At 35.8% G+C, this 17,343-nt stretch overlaps 1 protein-coding gene across 2 annotated transcripts in view; it reads right to left on the reverse strand.

The window, feature by feature from the left end:
• Positions 1 to 17,343, reverse strand: part of AMMECR1 (AMMECR nuclear protein 1) — a 115,703-nt gene that overhangs the window by 56,644 nt on the left and 41,716 nt on the right. For both annotated transcript variants that reach the window (XR_009500232.1, XM_059911037.1), the window contains exon 2: positions 488 to 598. Coding sequence is in view for 1 of the 2 variants with exons in the window: in XM_059911037.1 (XP_059767020.1) it covers positions 488 to 598 (111 nt within the window). In the remaining variant the exon portion in view is untranslated. The remainder of the gene's footprint in view (positions 1 to 487; positions 599 to 17,343) is intronic.

The raw sequence follows: 17,343 nt of genomic DNA on the forward strand, positions 1-17,343 counted from the left end.
AATGATTATGCTGCCAGGCTGTTGCATCACTTTCTTCTTAGGTTCTCCCTTCAATTCCAAAAGTACATAAAAGTGTAACAAAATGTGTGAGATGGAATAGACATCAACAATTTTTTAAAGCCTAACAAAGACGACACAATGACTATTATTATGGAAATAACACATTTAAGTAACCCATAGATATTTGGTCATTGATTTTCAAGTTATACAAAATAAGATGGCCACTGAAAGAAAAAAAAAACTCTTTAAGACATCTATGGCAGAATACATGTAATCACAGTATTTTATGTTATGATAATATATATCAATAACATTTTATCAGAGACAAGGCAAATGGTCGAAGAGAAGAAAAAAGTCTGACATGAAAGGAGTCAAGAATGCTGACAGTTCAGGAAAGGAAAAGGAGTTAAAGTATCAGGTTCAAGTTTCGTAAGGTTTTTCTTTTTTTTTTAATGTAGAAGCAGAGGTAACAAAAATTGGTCTTCACCTGGTAAGTGTGTACTCCCTGAGTCCTGAATGCAAATTCATGGCAGAAAAAGTACCTATGCATCCACGCAATCTTTTGTCTCGACCAATCTTCCATGTTACAAACAGTGGGCTGTAATGGAAGATAAAAATAGGGTAAATCAATCAATTCAATTAAAAGAAGTATTTGTTGAATATTTACTATATCAAGGTTAGGTGCCTGAGCTATAAAGACCAGAAGACAGGCCCTCGGGGGCTTAGCATCTAGCCCAGTAGGACTGCGTTTAGCAACAATTATAGCTATGCTGTATTGAATGTATTCTATATGTTAGAAAGCCCAATAAATGGTTTTAACAGATTATCTATGTTAATCCTCATCAACAACTCTAGGAGGCTGATACTATTACTAACATTCCTATCTTACAGATGAGGCAGTCCCACAGTTAATACATCATGAAGTAGGAACTCAAACCTGGCCAATCCTGACTACAGAGCCATTACTATACCTCATTCCTCATTTAAACCTCAAGTCACTGATTGATTACTAAGTCTAGTCTAGAAAATCAGGGGAAAAAATAAACAGATTTGATAAATACTTACTGAATGTATGGGGGGTGGTGTGCAAAGCACTGTGAAAGGTGCTACTGGAGATACACAGTTGCCTAAAACATAGTCTTTGCTCTCTGGGAGCCAGTACAGGAGGAGGGCATGTTCACAGCTAACTAACGTACAGGAGGAGGGCAGGTTCACAGCTAACTAACACAAGGCAAAAGGAAGTAAGTGCTATAAGCCATGTCCAAAATGCCATAAATTAAGCTACTGGGATAGGAGAAAATTTCAGTGAGTTTGATCATCTTCAGCTTGGCCTAGAAGAACGAGTAGGGTTTGGAGAGGTGAAGGACAACAGCAAATATTAACAAAGTAATACTCTGAAACCAGAAAGTTTATTTTAATTTTCAGATAAAATTATTGCCAATAAATACAATCATCAAACATCAAAATATCAATTATAATAAAATGGCAACAAGAAAATAATTTAGTTGTTTTGACTGTTGTTGTTTTAAGAGGGTAATATAGTTTTAAATGAAGTTTAATACAATAGATGTTTGGATTCTGCAGCAAAGCACTGATAGTCTCAATTAATGGTTAAGTTTAAAAGCAATTCGTTTCTAAACAGAAGCAACTTTGTCAGATTTTATGAAATTAATTTATACATTTTAGGACATTTTGTAAAAAGATTAATACCCTACAGTTGGGGATGGTTCCTGTTAATATGAGTATTCACAGTATTATTGGTAAAATATAATACATTTCTGCTTTCTAAAAATTAAAATTTGGGGGGATATACCGTATGTCATATATCTCTTATAATATGCTGTTAAGTTGGAGAACACATTCTTTATTTAAAGTACTCTCTAATCAGTCATCAGCAGTTGGGGAAAAAGTTCAAGTACTTCGATCACCCACCTCGGACATTTAAATTATGCTGTGTTCTGACAAGTAACCACAATGGCAGACAGGTTCCCAAATAAATAATGCAAACCAGGGAGCAGTACTAAGAATTACCTCCTTCCAAGAGCCAAATGCCCAGAGGCATTGAAAAAGATGACTAAGTACAAGGCCAAGTTTTGTCAATGTTAGTATTCACATGCTGGATGACCTACACTAAAGGCCCTAAAATAAAAAGCAAAAGGTAAATTCCAGGGTTTTTTTGTTTTTGTTTTTGTTTTGCTTTCTACATCATATATACTATCTTATAACTTGAGACAGGATTCTAATGCTCCAGATGAAATTTTTCTCTAATTGCTCTTGACTAGTAGTTGATCAGGAAGATAAGTATTAGATGGGATCACTTTCTCACCAATTCTTCTATTACTCATACAAATACTAGTATCCTAAAATGCACACACGTTATCTTTAAAGATGAATTTCACCTCTTCATTTTTCACCTTCTAATTTGGTAGAGTCAACGTCAGCAACCAGTAAATGGACAGTAAGAGGTCAATCCTCTCCCATAGCAATGCCTATACAAAAGAGCTGTGTGTAAGACAGGTCCCTTGGCAGATTCAGAACAAAGTGAATCATACTGTAACATATATATAACATGTCTTTAAAATACCATTGATGGTTTCTCAATAACACAGAACTAAGTTGTATATTCTCTTCCTCAGTGACTTGAGTGGAAACCTAAAAGTATGAGTGAATTCATTTCCTATCAAAAACATGAAAGTCATTTACAAGTACTTTACCTTCAATCCTCTTGTTTATCCCACTAAAATAGATATGTACGCCATTCTTACTATAATCCTGTCTATTCAAGCAAACATTCAAAATTTGTAGAGTAAATAAAAAAAGAACACCATTAAACACTACACTATGAAATGTGTTGGAGGGCATTCAAACACATAGTGGGAGAAATTATACACAGTTTCTTATTAGGCTATGCTATGACTGATGAAGGAATGATTCACTCAGAGGGTAGGGTGCTAGAGGATAAGCTGCATTTTGCCAGGCACTCCATAATAAGATGTAAAAGTACACAACACTTTCAGGGACCAGGAAGTAGTCTGCCAGTCTTGATAACTTGTTATTGTCTCTTCCAGATTTAACATTCTATGAATTTTAGGCACTGTTGAGTATATGTTCTCAAGAGCCCTCATAAGAGGTAGAGCAGATACAGAATCATCTGTACTCTCCCTGTTCCTTACCTGCCCCAGGAAACATCCTCTTTGGGGGTTGGTATTGCAGGGAAGTATCTGTGTCAAAGATGGGAGGGATTGCTACTTGACAACCCCACTGTGTTTAGGACAGATGCCTGAAGATGGAAGAAATCAGACTTTTAGTAGACAGAATAAAACTATTCCTTCAAAATCTGGGACTCTAATTTTTCATTTGCAAATGCCCATCCAATGTCTTTTATAAAGAACATGTATATGGAAATTTAAAAAAAAAACAAAATATCTAAAGGCAATATTTAATGGGGAAAAGAACTTGGGAAGTTAAGCATTTTAAAGTAGACTGAAACAGAATAAACACCACGGAGCATGAGAGATTGTATCTTGTGTGTGATAACTACTTTACACAGGGCAATGATTATGGGAACATTCAATACATATCATCTAAACATAGCAACAAAAGTTTTTCTTTTCCCAACACACAGAGGGAAGAAATAGGCAATTTCATTCTTAAATGTGTTATTAAAACATGTATGAGTTCCCAAAAGGACATAAGACATCAGCATAATCAGAGACAGATCAAAGTAGAAAAAGGGATTTGAGCCTGTTGAGAGGAGCTGCTTACTCAATGACAAGGAAATAAGGAAAACAGTTCATAGTAAGACAAAAAGTGAATGTTTTTGGAAAATACTTTTACCGTATGGTTTGAGGCCACCTATATATATTGAAGAAATACTACAAACCAGAAGGGGCTCAAAATGAAATGAAATATTAATGGAAGTGTTTATCTGAAGGTAACCAGACATAGCTTTTTAAGGAATTTTCCCACTTCTGAACAGTTTGTGCCACTATGTTCTGAGAAGTGTTTGGAGGAAAGTAAACTCTCTCCATTTTTCCAAGTCTGTAGACAGGAGCAGGAAATAACCACCTAATCTAGGTAAATCTTCCCTGCCAACTGGCAGCCAGTACTATCAGGTCAATAGTAGCTCTCAGGGGAAATGTAGCTACGCGGAATCAGCAAAAGTCCAGAAAAGCAATGTAAATCTGAGCAGGATACTCCCCAGTCTAAGCTGCATGCCACTTCCTATGCCCCTCTTCTGAGACTATTCTATTGATGCAGACCAGGAAAGATTAGAAATATGTTTGTGGGAGAGGGGTACAACTCTGAAAAAGGTGTATTTACTTAATTTTTTAACCATAAATCCTATCTCCCCTGCCATACCAAGGCAAATACAGGTTAAAAATACCCTTAGACATTAGCAAGCCCCTACTCCGGCAATTTGCTCTTCTTTAGAATGAGATTTGTAGGCGGTAACATTAACAACACAATGTCAATCCCCACCAATATACTAATTACTGTAACAGGGGTATTCAACAAGGTTATTTATATTGTAGGTAGATACAGGAAAAGAGAGAAGTCCTCTAGCTTCGTTCTTTTCTTCTGCCATCAAATAATGGTCGCTTTTCAACTGAACTCAGGTTCCTCACCAACTTAGTTCAAAAAATCCAACTGTATTACTCATAACATCCAACTCAATACCATAATTCCACAGTATCTAGAAGCTCAGAGAAACACAGAAATGGCAGAGACTTCCCTCCACGACCAGGTTAAAACCTTTCATGTCCTATTTCAACACAAACAAGCTATATATCTCATTTCCAGACTATATAAACAACTGATTCAATTTGTGAAAATATACTCAATTATGGTTAAATCCTATATTAGTCTGCTCGAGCTGCCATAACAAAATACCACAGACAAGGTGGTTTAAACAACAGAAATTAATTTTCTCACAGTTCTGGAGGATAGGAAGTCGGAGATAAAGGTTCCAGTAGGGTTCTGTTTCTGAGAGCTCTCTTCCTGGCTTGTAGATGGCTGCTTAGTCTTCGCATGGCCTTTCCTCTGAGCTTCAGAAGGAGAGCGAGCATCCACATGAGCTCTCTAGTATCTCTTAAAAGGACACTAATCCTATTGTGTCACGGCCCCATCCTTATGACCTCATTTAACCTTAATTATCTCATTATAGGCCCTATCTCCAAATACAGTCACATTAGGGGTTAGGGTTTCAACATATGAATTTTGTGGAGACACAATTCAGTCCATAGCAAATTGCTAACAAAAACTTTAGCACATAGTTCAAAGTTTATGTAGTAAGGTATCTAAGGTTATTAGCTGAAAGAGCTTTTAAGAGATTAAAAGAAGAGACTCTATTTCCTCTTCATTTTACAGGAGAAAAACAAAAAGCTATCTAGGCATAGTGTAGGGTCAACTGGTTAGTGTTAGAACCTGGCTAGTTCTCCAAAATTTCTCACTACTGATTTAATTTTTTAATTAAAATTGTGAGTAGCAAACCTAGATGTCTTCTAAAATAACAGTGAATAGGAATACCCCATGAATACTACACAGTACCACCTAGGTGAGCCTAAGCACAAATCTCCTTTTCCTCCTCCTCCTCTTCTCAGGAGGGGAAAGAGAAATTAGTTGAGAAGATAACAGGACAAACTGGAAACACTGGATCGGCCTAGAAACACTAGACCCAGTTTGCAAGCTTCTATACCATTCCCATTAGAAGCCCATACCAAAATCTGACATTTTATCTTTGATGGCCTCCAAACACCCTTTCTCACTCCCGTGCAACCTTCATTTTTTCCTATTGCTTAGCCAGCCTTCATCAAACTCAGGTGTTCTAATATCTACAAATTTCCACCAAATCAAAATTCCCATTTACTATTGGTTAACAACTATTTAGCTAGGTACCGATCTGATTGTTTAAGTAATTCGTATTATTTAATGAGGCTTTTGAATGAATGAATGAATCATTAATGAATGAATGATGCTTAAGTCTTTCAGATAATTTGAAATTCAAATTGATAGGAAGCCCTGAAAGGAGAGGAATAGAAGGAGGTATATGGTTGCGGGGTGGGAAGAGAAGGTAAGGTTCCAAAACATTTAACACTTTCTCATCTACACCAATCCTTTACTGCAGGTAAGGAAAATACACTATATCACCATTACAGCCTTATATACCACACTCCTCCCTCCAACCTTTGTAACTAGCCTGTATCCCATGGGGCTCAGGAAAATAAGGAGACACTCCTTAAACAGACAGCATGGGTTAGTACAGAAGACCACAAACACCTGAAAGTGGGAATCAGGAATTACTAATCTTTCACTACTTTTCTCTGCCTGGTGTTCCCAGAAATTCTATCATAGCAGCGTTATATTCATATATATTATATATATAATGCTAATTTAACTAGCAAATGCCAGAGGGAGAGAGGCAGTCTAAAAGTCTTACAGATGATTGGGAAGGTTGAGTGTGTGTGTGTCTTGTAAATCAAGGGTAATCACCACCGACACACAAACAGCCAAATCACAAGCATACTTTAAAGGATTACCTTGATTCTGCCAATTTTTGAACTGAAAGAACCATTTCTTCCTTTTAGCAAGACCAAATCAACAATTTTCAGTAAACTAAAAAAAAAAAAATCAGTCTCAGGCTTGATAAATTGAGATAGTCTCATTATTATTTTCATTTTTAAAGTCCCAAATTAGATGAGAACGGCAGTGCATTGGGAAAAAAAATACTACATTTGCACATATTTTCTCTTATTAGTTTACACTGCAGTGTGTATTAAATTTAATATCTGGTAGCATTTGAAGGATGAAATAGCTATGTGCTTTCTTCTGATAATAGGAACAAATCATAAATCTTTATTATCTGAAAATCTAACTCATAAAATAAATTTTAAATGACAAATTGCTATAGATTTCCAAAATGAAATAATTTCTATTTGGAATTCCTATTCTGAAACCATTTGTTCAAAGAGCTTTAAAGTTTGAGACTCAGCCTTAACTATGAAAAGAATTAATTATTTTAATATAAAACAGACCAGGCCAAAAAAGATGACCTTGTGCTGAAGTCCTAAGATTTCTGAACTCAATATAAGCAAAAGTAAGAGAACTAGGGGAACTAGATCCAGGGGTTTTAGAATGAATGGTGATTGATACAGTCAACTTTTACTTTTTTTATGCCATTAAAAACTTCTGTGGAACTGTGTTTTGGTACTTCCATTTAATCATTTATATGCCGGATGGTCAGGGAATTCATAACACTTAAAACAAAACAATGAAAACAACTAAGGATTTTGTTGTTGTTTTGGTTTGGTTTAGGTTTGTCCCTATATCTTACCTCCCCAGCTAATGATCCATCTTCTACCATCCCGTTGTAGGAAATAAATATGCTGATTGATTTAAACACTAATATAAAAACAGGACTTCCCTGGTGGCTCAGTGGTTAAGAATCCGCCTGCCAATGCAGGGGACACGGGTTCGATCCCTGGTCCGGGAAGATCCCATGTGCTGCAGAGCAACTAAGCCTGCGTGCCACAACTCCTGAAGCCCGCGTGCCTAGAGCCCGTGCTCCGCAATGGGAAGCCACCGCGATGAGAAGCCCATGCCCCACAACGAAGAGTAGCCCCCGCTCGCCGCAACTAGAGAAAGCCCACGTGCAGTAACGAAGACCCAACGCAGCCAAAAATCAATAAATTAATTAAAAAATAGAAATAAAAGTTACATTTATAAAAAAATAATATAAAAACAGCTGGAAAGTTATTCAGCTTCTTCATTCTAGATTTTTATCTTGTTTCCCATTCCAAGGAGATCTCATGTAATGTGCCAGCTTCATAAGTAAGACCAGCAATAAAACTGTGATGTATTTGTTTTTCACATGTTTTCTGAGTTTAGAAAGGTAACTGTTGATTTTAAGGTCCTTGTATTGGATTACTTGCTCCTTTGAGAGAAAGGAGCTGGATAGACTCAGCTTTGCAGCAGGAATTTGGCAAGCCTTTCTCATTTTAGGGGGAAGAAGAAACACAGGATCTAGGGACAAAGTACTCAACTGAGACCAGTTGTATCAGGGCAACTTATGTTGCCTTTGCTTTCTTTCTTCCTCCTTCTCTTTTACCTTTCAGAAAACACTTCAACCTCTCAAGAACCTCTATCATGAAATATCCAAGAGATTATGATTTTTTTAAACATGGAATTGACATCCTCACCTCCAAAGTGCTTCTTTTAAAAAATCAACTTTATTAAAGTATATTTTACATACAATAAAAGCAGCCTTTTAAGTGTAAAATTCAATGAATTTTGATAAACGTGTATATACAGGTAACCTAAACCACAATCAAGGTATAGAACATTTCCATCACCCCAGAGAGTTCCCTTGTGTCTCTTTGCAATCAATCCCCCTCCCCACACTCCTGCACTATGGCAAACACTGACCTGCTTTTGGTCACTATAGCTTTGCCTTTTCTAGAACTTCGTGTAAATGGAATCATCCAATATGCAGTCTTTTCGTGTGTAGCTTCTTTTGCTTAGAACAATGCTTTTGACGTTCATTCATGTTGTTTGGTCCTTTTTATTTTTGAGTAATATTCCACTGAGTGGATATATCACAATTTGTCTATCTACTCACTCGCTGATGGATATTTGGGTTGCTTCCAGTTTGGGGCTATTATAAATAAAGCTGCTGTGATAATATTTGCATTCAAGTTTTTGTGTGAACATAACTTTTCATTCCTCTTCGGTAATTACCTACAAAGAGGACTGCTGAGCCATGAGTAAGCATATGCTTAACTTTATAAGAAACTGCCAAACGATTTTCTAATTGGCTGTACTAATTTCCAGTGGCTGTACCAATTACCTTATACGAGTATTGTATGAGTGTGCCAGTGGCTCCACAGCCTCACCAATACTCGGTATTGTCTTTTTTTTTTTTTAATTCAAGTTAACGTGTAGGGATATCTCACTGTGGTTTTAATTTGTAGCTCTCTGATAACTAATGATACTGAGCAACTCTTCAAGTGCTTAATATTCATTCACATATCTTCTCTTGGGAAGTGATTGTTCAACTCATTTACTCATTTTTTTAATTGGATTGTTTTTCTTCTTTTTATTGAGCTGTAGGTTTTTAAAAATATATTCTGGAAACCAATCTATCACATATATGTATTGCAAATATAGTTTTCTAGCCTGTGTTTTGCCTTTTCATTTTCTTAATGGTATCTTTTGAAGAGCATATGTTCTTAATTTTGATGAAGTTTATCAATTTTTCTCTTCTGGTTCATTTTTTTAATTAATTAATTAATTTATTTATTTATGGCTGTGTTGGGTCTTCGTTTCTGTGCGAGGGCTTTCTCTAGTTGTGGCAAGCGGGGGCCACTCTTCATCGCGGTGCGCGGGCCTCTCACTATCGCGGCCTCTCTTGTTGTGGAGCACAGGCTCCAGACGCGCAGGCTCAGTAATTGTGGCTCACGGGCCCAGTTGCTCCGTGGCATGTGGGATCTTCCCAGACCAGGGCTCGATCCCGTGTCCCCTGCATTGGCAGGCAGATTCTCAACCACTGCGCCACCAGGGAAGCCCTGGTTCATGTTTTTGTGTCCAATAAAAGAAATCTTTATCCAAAGGTCATGAAGATTTTCTCCTATTCTCTTCCAGGAGTTTTATAATTTTAGCTTCTACATTTAGGTTTATGATCCATTGTGAATTACTTTTTGTATACACTGTAAGGCAAATATTGACGTTCATTTTTTTATTTGGTGATGGATTTTTGTGTATATGTACGTAAGGAACATTGGTCTATGGTTTTTTCTTCTAATATCTTTGTCAGTTTTTGGTATCATGGCGATGTCAGCCTCATAGAATGAGTTGGGAAGAATTCTATCCTCTCTTTTCTACAAGGTTGGTTTGTTTCTTAAATATTTGATAAAATTCATCATTGAAGTCATTGGAGCCTAGATTTTAATTATGGGATGGTTTTTAATTACAAATTTAATTTCTTTAATAGATATAAAGCTATTCAGACTTTTTTAGTTCTTTTTGAGTCAATTTTGGTAATCTGTGTTTTTCAAGGAATTCTTCCATTTCATCTGAGTTGTAGAATTTATTGGCATAAACTTATTCCTAATATTCCCCTATTATCCTTTTCATGTCTGTAGGATCCGTAGTGATAGCCATTCTTTCCTTCCTGATACTGGTAAGTTGTATTAATTTGTATCTTTTCTCTTTTTTGTCTTTATCAATCTAGCTATAGGTTTATCAATTGTATTAATCTTTTCAAAGAGCTGGCTATTGGTTTCATTGATTTTTCTCTATTGTTAGTTTTCTATTTTATTGGTTTCTACTCTTCTAATATTTTATTCCTCTTATTTGGGGTTTAATTTGCTCTTCATTTTCTTGCTCCTTAGGTTGGAATCTTAGACTACTGATTTTTAGATCTTCCTTATTTTAAAGCTATAAATTTCCCTCTAAGCACTGTTAGTTGCATCCTACAAGTTTTTTTTTAATTAATTAATTATTTATTTTTGGCTGCGTTGGGTCTTCATTGCTGCGCGTGGGCTTTCTCTAGTTGCAGCAAGCCAGAGCTACTCTTCGTTGTGGTGAGCGGGCTTCTCATTGCGGTGGCTTCTCTTGTTGCGGAGCACGGGCTCTAGGTGCGTGGGCTTCAGGAGTTGTGGCACACAGGCTTAGTTGCTCTGCAGCACGTGGGATCTTACCGGACCAGGGATCGAACCCGTGTCCCCTGCATTGGCAGGCGGATTCTTAACCATTGCACCACCAGGGAAGTCACGCATCCTACAAGCTTTAATACGTTGTGTTTTCATTATCATTCAGTTCAAATATTTCCTAATTTCCCTTATAATTTCTTCTTTGACCATGGTTTATTTAGAGGTATACTGTGTAATTTCCTAATATTTAAGAATTTTCCAGATAGCTTTTTGTTACTGATTTCTAATTTAATTCCATTTTGATCAGAGAACATACTCTGTATTATTTCAATTGTTTTGAACGTATTGAGGTTTGTGTTATGGCCCAGAATGTGGTCTTAGCCAATGTAGTATGTGAATTTGAAAAGAAGATATATTCTGGTAGTGTTAGGTCCAGTGTTTTATAAATATCAGTTAGTTACAGTTGGTTGGTAGTGTTGGTCAGATTTTCTATCTTCTCACTGACTTTTCTACTTATTCTATCAGTTACTGAGTTAACAGTGTTGAAATAGCCAATTCTAATTGTGGTTTTGTCTATTTATCCATTCAGTTATATCTGTTTTTTTTTTTCCTTATGTGTTTTGAGGCTCTGTTAGGAGCATACACTTTTAGGATTGCTGCTTTTTTGATGAATTGACCACTTCATCATCATGAAATGTGCCCCCTGCCCCAAAGTCTAACTTCTCTCACAATAACATAGTCACTCCAGCTTTCTCATGATTAGTGCTTGCATGATGTATCTTTTTCCATCTTTTTATTTTTAACCTATCTGTGTCTTTATTCTTAAAGTAGGTTTCTTACAGACAGTAGTACATAGTTGGGTCTTGCATTTTCATGCAGTCTTTTCTTTTAATTGGACTATTTAGACTACTTATATTTACTGTAACTTTCATATTGCTGTGTTCTTTATATTTGATATTTGTTTTCTGTTTCCCATCTGTTCTCTGCTCCTCTTTTTCTGTCTTCTTTTGGATTAAATGAGTATAGTTTAGTATTCATTTTTATCGCCATTATTAACGTATTAGTTATACGTTTTTTGGTGGTTATTCCAGGTTGCAAATGATGCGTCTTTAACTTATTGTAATCTACCTTCAAGTAACATTACATCACTATACATATAACATAAGGACTTCAGCGGCATACTTCTATTTCACTCCTTCCATGCCTTGGGGCTATTGTCATACCTTTTATATCTACATACATTATAAATTCCATGACAGATTATTAATTTTGCTTTAAACAATCATTTAACTTTTTAAAAAATTTAAAAATGAGGAAAAAGTCTTTCATATCCATTCCACACTTACCGCACTTATCTGGAACTCTTCATTACTTTCAGAGATTCGAGTTTCCGTCTGGTATCATTTTCCTTCAGCCTGAAGAATTTCTTTTAATATTTCTTGTAGGTCACGTCTGCTGGTGACAGATTTTTGTCTGAAAAAATATATTTCACCTTCATTTATTTTTGCTTTCTTTCTTTAAAGATTTTCATTGGAGATAAGACTTGAGGTTGACAGTACTTTTTTTTTTTCTTTAGCACTTTAAAGATGTCATTCCATTGTCTTCTCACTTGTACTGTTTCTGATGAGATGTGTATGACTTCTTATCTTTGTTCTTCCATATGTACTGTTTCTTTTTTTCCCCCTCTAGCTTCTTTTCAGTGATCCCTCTATCACTGGTTTTCAGCCATTTGATTATAATAGTCTTAGAGTGGGTTCCTTTGGGCTTATCCCACTTAGGGTTCATTGAGCTTCTTGGATCTATATGTTTATAGTTTCCATAATAATTGGAAATTTCTAGCCATTATTTCTTCAACTATTTTTCTGCCTATTCCTCTTTCTCCTTTCCTTCTGGGACTCCAATTACATACATGTGAGTCTGCTTGATATTGTCCCACAGTTCACTGAGGCTTTCTCTTCTTTTTCTTCAGTTTTTTGCATTCTCTGTTTGAGACCAGCCACTTTATTGTTGTCTTCAAATGCATTGATCTTTTCTTCTGCAGTCTCATCTATTAATCTCATCCAGTCAATCTGTCACTTCATATAGTAATACTTTTCAGCTCCAGAAGTTCTGTTTGCTTCTTTATATGTCTTCAATTTCTTTCCTCATTACATTCATGTTTTTCTTTCAATTGTTCACCATAGTGTCATAGCTGCTTTAAAGTCCTTGTCTGCTAATTCTGTAACTGTTATTTCTGGTTCAGTTTCTACTGACTGACTTCTTCTTGGTTATGGGTCACATGCTTCTTGGAATGTCTAGTAATTTTTTGGATATCAGCTATTATAATCATTACATTCTTGAGTGTTTTGATTTTACTGTCTTCCTTCAAAGAGTACTGAAGTTTGTTTGGTCGTGCGCGTCTAAATTTTTTGTGGATAATTATTTTTCAAGGCTTGCAAGGTTTTAAGTTTTGTTAGTTTGGGTTCAAAGTATGCTTTATTCTAGGGCTACATTAGCTCAACTACTAAGGAATGACCCTTCTGGGGTCTCTATTGAATGCTCTGGGTGTTCAACAAGGTCTCTCAACTCTTGCTGTAGGAACTGAAGTATCTCTCAGTCCTATATGAGCTCTGGCAAAATTTCAGCTTATAGCTCCTGAGCATTAGTTTTTTGCCCAGCCCCATGGTGTTTCTCTCAACACATTCACAGATTCATAATTAAGCCAAAGACAAAGGAGACATTTATGCAGATTTCTGGAGCTATTTCTCTGACTAGCTCCCCCCGCCCCTCCCAGTACTCTGCTCTACAAATTCCTGCCATCTAGGTAGGCCTCCCTGAGTTCCTATCTCTGTCTCATCAATTCAACAAGACTGCAGGCTCTGCTTGGGTTCCCTCTCAGAATGCTATGGGCCAGAAACTGCCTACAGACAGAAAGCCAGGGTGACTGTAGGGCTCCTTTTGTTTGTTCCCTTTTTCTCAGGGATCACAGTCCTGTGCTACTTGTTGCCCAATGTCTGAAAACATTGTTTCATATATTTTGTCCAGTTTCAAGTTGTTTATGGGGTATGCGAGGCAGAAAGGAACAAGTCTTATACCAGTTACTCCTTCATGGACCAAAGTGGAAGTCTCAAAGCCTTTCAACACTGAGTCACTTTAAGGGTCAAACTCTGTGGTAGGTTTCACATACTAAATGTGGAAAAAGCCTACCACAAATAGTAGACGACTACAGTAAGCAGGAAAATGGTTCAGGAAGCAGAAAGCAAAAGGGACAGATCTCTTCAGCTTTGACAGCTGGTGCACTTTTAGAAGAATATGAAGTGACTCAACCAGTTTCAGGGGCAATGCACTGCTCAGAACCAAAAGGTTAGAGATGTCACTCTTAAAAATATCAAAGCAAGAACTCTAAAATCCAAAGTAATAAAATAAAAAAAAGTCAAAGCAGTCAAGTATAAACTGAACTTGACAAAAGTGTCAGTTACCAGTCACACTGATATTTCCTTCTTTAAGCCCATGCCAAAAATAGCTCACTCCTCTTATTCTCCCTCCGTACAAGTTAAAACAAAAAATAAATAAATAAATAAATGCAATCTGAACAACCTTATTTACAACACTTAAAAAAATCTTGAGGAAGTCATTAATAATTATGAATGATGTCTGATGTATGTATGTTTTGTTATGACTATTTTTAAAGGGCTGTTTTTTCAGCTATGACGACTGAAACAATCTTAGGGCTCAGCTATTTACCTCACTACTCTGCTAGATAACACTGCGTTTATCATAGTCTTAATAGAATAAACCTTGCAATCACAATGCCACATCTATAGAAGGGCAGTCACCTAAGGACAGGAACTCCACATTAAGGAAATCAGATTCGCAAAGATCTTTTATGATGGAACAAACAGAAAAAAATTCTGTGACATGTGCCATTAAATTATCATATCAAAAGTTATTTTTAAAAATTTCCCACCAACTCATCAGGCAACACCATGAAAGCTCAATGTTCAGAAAGTAAATTGAACCAGCTTCTAATCTGGGAGGCACAGAACAACATAAGTTTCCAAAGAAAACTAGGATAGCAGAAAATAAGCCAGAGCAGAACCTATGAGAAAAAAGCAAAATCCATGAATGACACTGAGAAACGGAGGTAATAAGGTAGTGAAGTCAGAAGGATAATTGCTTACCTTCTCGCCTTACACTTCTCTTTAGGCAGTCCTATAGAACTGCCTACTTCAAAGCCTAGAACTTTGTAAACAAATGAAACAGAAGCTAAACAAAGGGACCAAACTCCCTGGGAAGATAAGAAAGAACACAGCAGCCCTACCAACAAGCACCAGTACAACAACTTCCTCTGTATATTTAAAGGCTCTGATTTAAAAAGCCTCCAGCTGAACTGCTAGGTACACAGCGGACTACAAATCAGCCAAAGGTGGTGTATAGGGTCTGGAAATGATGGTGACCTACTCGGCTTCATCACGTTAACTCAACAAGAAAGTAAGATTTGCCACCTGAGCTGTTGAACATGCTCATCCCTGAAAGCTAAGTTTTTCCCTAGAGTTTACCTAGTCCTCTTTAAAACCAACAAGAACAATCCCCAAACCTTTGCGTTTTAGATAAATCCCACAGATAAAAAATATTTTGTTTTAAACTAGAGTGCTCTACTTCCAGATCTGAAATGCACATATGGAACTTCATATTCAGTCCAGGGTTTCTATATAGCTATAGAACCAAAGACCAGGGGGAATGTAATTTTGCATTGGGCTTACCTCTTCCACATTGTCTTGGCATTAAACACTAAACAAATTTCCAGTTAAAGATGCGGATGTCTGGACTCTACTGGTCTCAGTTGAATACTGCTAAACTGATGAAAAAAATCTTTTTATTAGAGTCTTTCAGTGACCAGCTTCATGCTTTCAAACTTGCCCAGCATCTTTCCTCATTTTGACAATGTAAACATACCACAAATGCACCTCTTCTTCGAGGAAGTGAAACTGAGCAATGACAAAATTATTGTAATTAGCTATAGAGAACAGGTAATCAGTTAAATCCAAATTGTTTTCCATAGGAACATATTTTGTAATATAAGACAGAAAAATTGGCAAATGATTATTTTACTTATAATAAAATATTGGTAGTTCTCATATGGACTACAAAATTACATAATATACCTAAGTATAATATATATGTAATAGACAACATATTATAATGTATTTTATAGGTAGTATGTATAGAACGTATTATTATTTATTTTACATATATATATGTAAAATACATGTAAGCCCAGTGCATGATTCACTAAAAGGTAGCTCTCTTTTCACCCCAAATCTGTCCGGGAAGATCAGTTTGAATTAGAGAAGTCTGAATTACAGAGTTTAAGATGAAACAAATGTAGTTTTATTACTCGCGGGTACACTCTCACTTACCTGCCCATCCCCTTCCTTCTCTACTAAAGCAGCGCTTTAATAAATAAGGTAAATAATTTAATAGATGAGAATAACTGGCAATGAATACATTAACTATTTGTATGTAAACAGAAGTTCTTTTATACCTAGGACAAAGCCAACCTCCTTTCCATCCAGCCCACATGACTGAGCATCAATTCCAAAAATGGAAAAAGAAGACATGATTGGAAAACAAATCAATAAGGTTTCTATTGTTGAAAATATGGTAACTTTAAAAAATAATTTCAAAGAATGAAAGGAAAACTGACCAATTACCTGAGAATAAGACAAAAATCTTCATTTTAAAATTACAACTGTATAAAAGAATAAGACAGACAGAAAAGAGCATTTTGCAAATGATCATGACAATATATGTATGTTTGTGTATATATACTACTAAAAATACATAGCTAACTTTTACTGAATATTTCCTATGTGCCAGGCCTTTTTCAAGTGCTTAAATGTAATAACTCTTTAAATTCCTACCACAACCCTATGAGGTAGATATTATTATTATCCCCATTTTACTGATAGGGAAACTGAGGATCAGAGAGGACAATTAACCTGTCAGTGGTCACATAGCTATTAAGTGGTAGGACCAGGATCTGGACCCAGGCATTGTGGCTCCAGGGCCAACTCTCTTTACTACATACTATGAATGTATGTGTGTTGTTTGATATAAACCAGCTAAAAATTAGTATTCCAATGTGGAACTGAATTATTTGCTTTAAGGAAGAATACCTGGAAATTAGAGCAAGCATAAATAAAACTGTTGACACTGACTATGTATATCATAAAAATTAAAATAAACAGAAGATTAAAAACATAAAACTTCACTAGAAAGAATAAATGCTCTAAAGATGAAGATCTGGAAAAAATTATGTCATAATACTATAAATGGACTGGGTATTAATAAAAAGCATCCCATTGAAAGAAAGACTCAAAACACTTATATAATATTTTATTCACTATAAATGTAATATATGTTCACTGTAAAAAATTTTAAGAAAATACAGAAAAGTAGAAAGAAGAAAATAAAAATCACACATAATCTCACAACGCAAAGAAAATGAAAACTTACAATGTTTCCTGACAGCCTTTTTCTATGAAAATATTTTCACATAGTTAAAATTATACTGCATGGTTTTGTCTAGTTTGTTTTTCAACTAAATTGCATAAACATTTTCCTACATGGTTAAGATTCTTCAAAAATATTTTAATGGCTCTATGATATTCCATCATATGGGTGTACCATAATTTAAGTAATGCTTTCTTTC

Source organism: Balaenoptera ricei, chromosome X (assembly GCF_028023285.1).
Source record: "Balaenoptera ricei isolate mBalRic1 chromosome X, mBalRic1.hap2, whole genome shotgun sequence".
In the NCBI taxonomy this organism is placed as follows: Eukaryota; Metazoa; Chordata; class Mammalia; order Artiodactyla; family Balaenopteridae; genus Balaenoptera; species Balaenoptera ricei.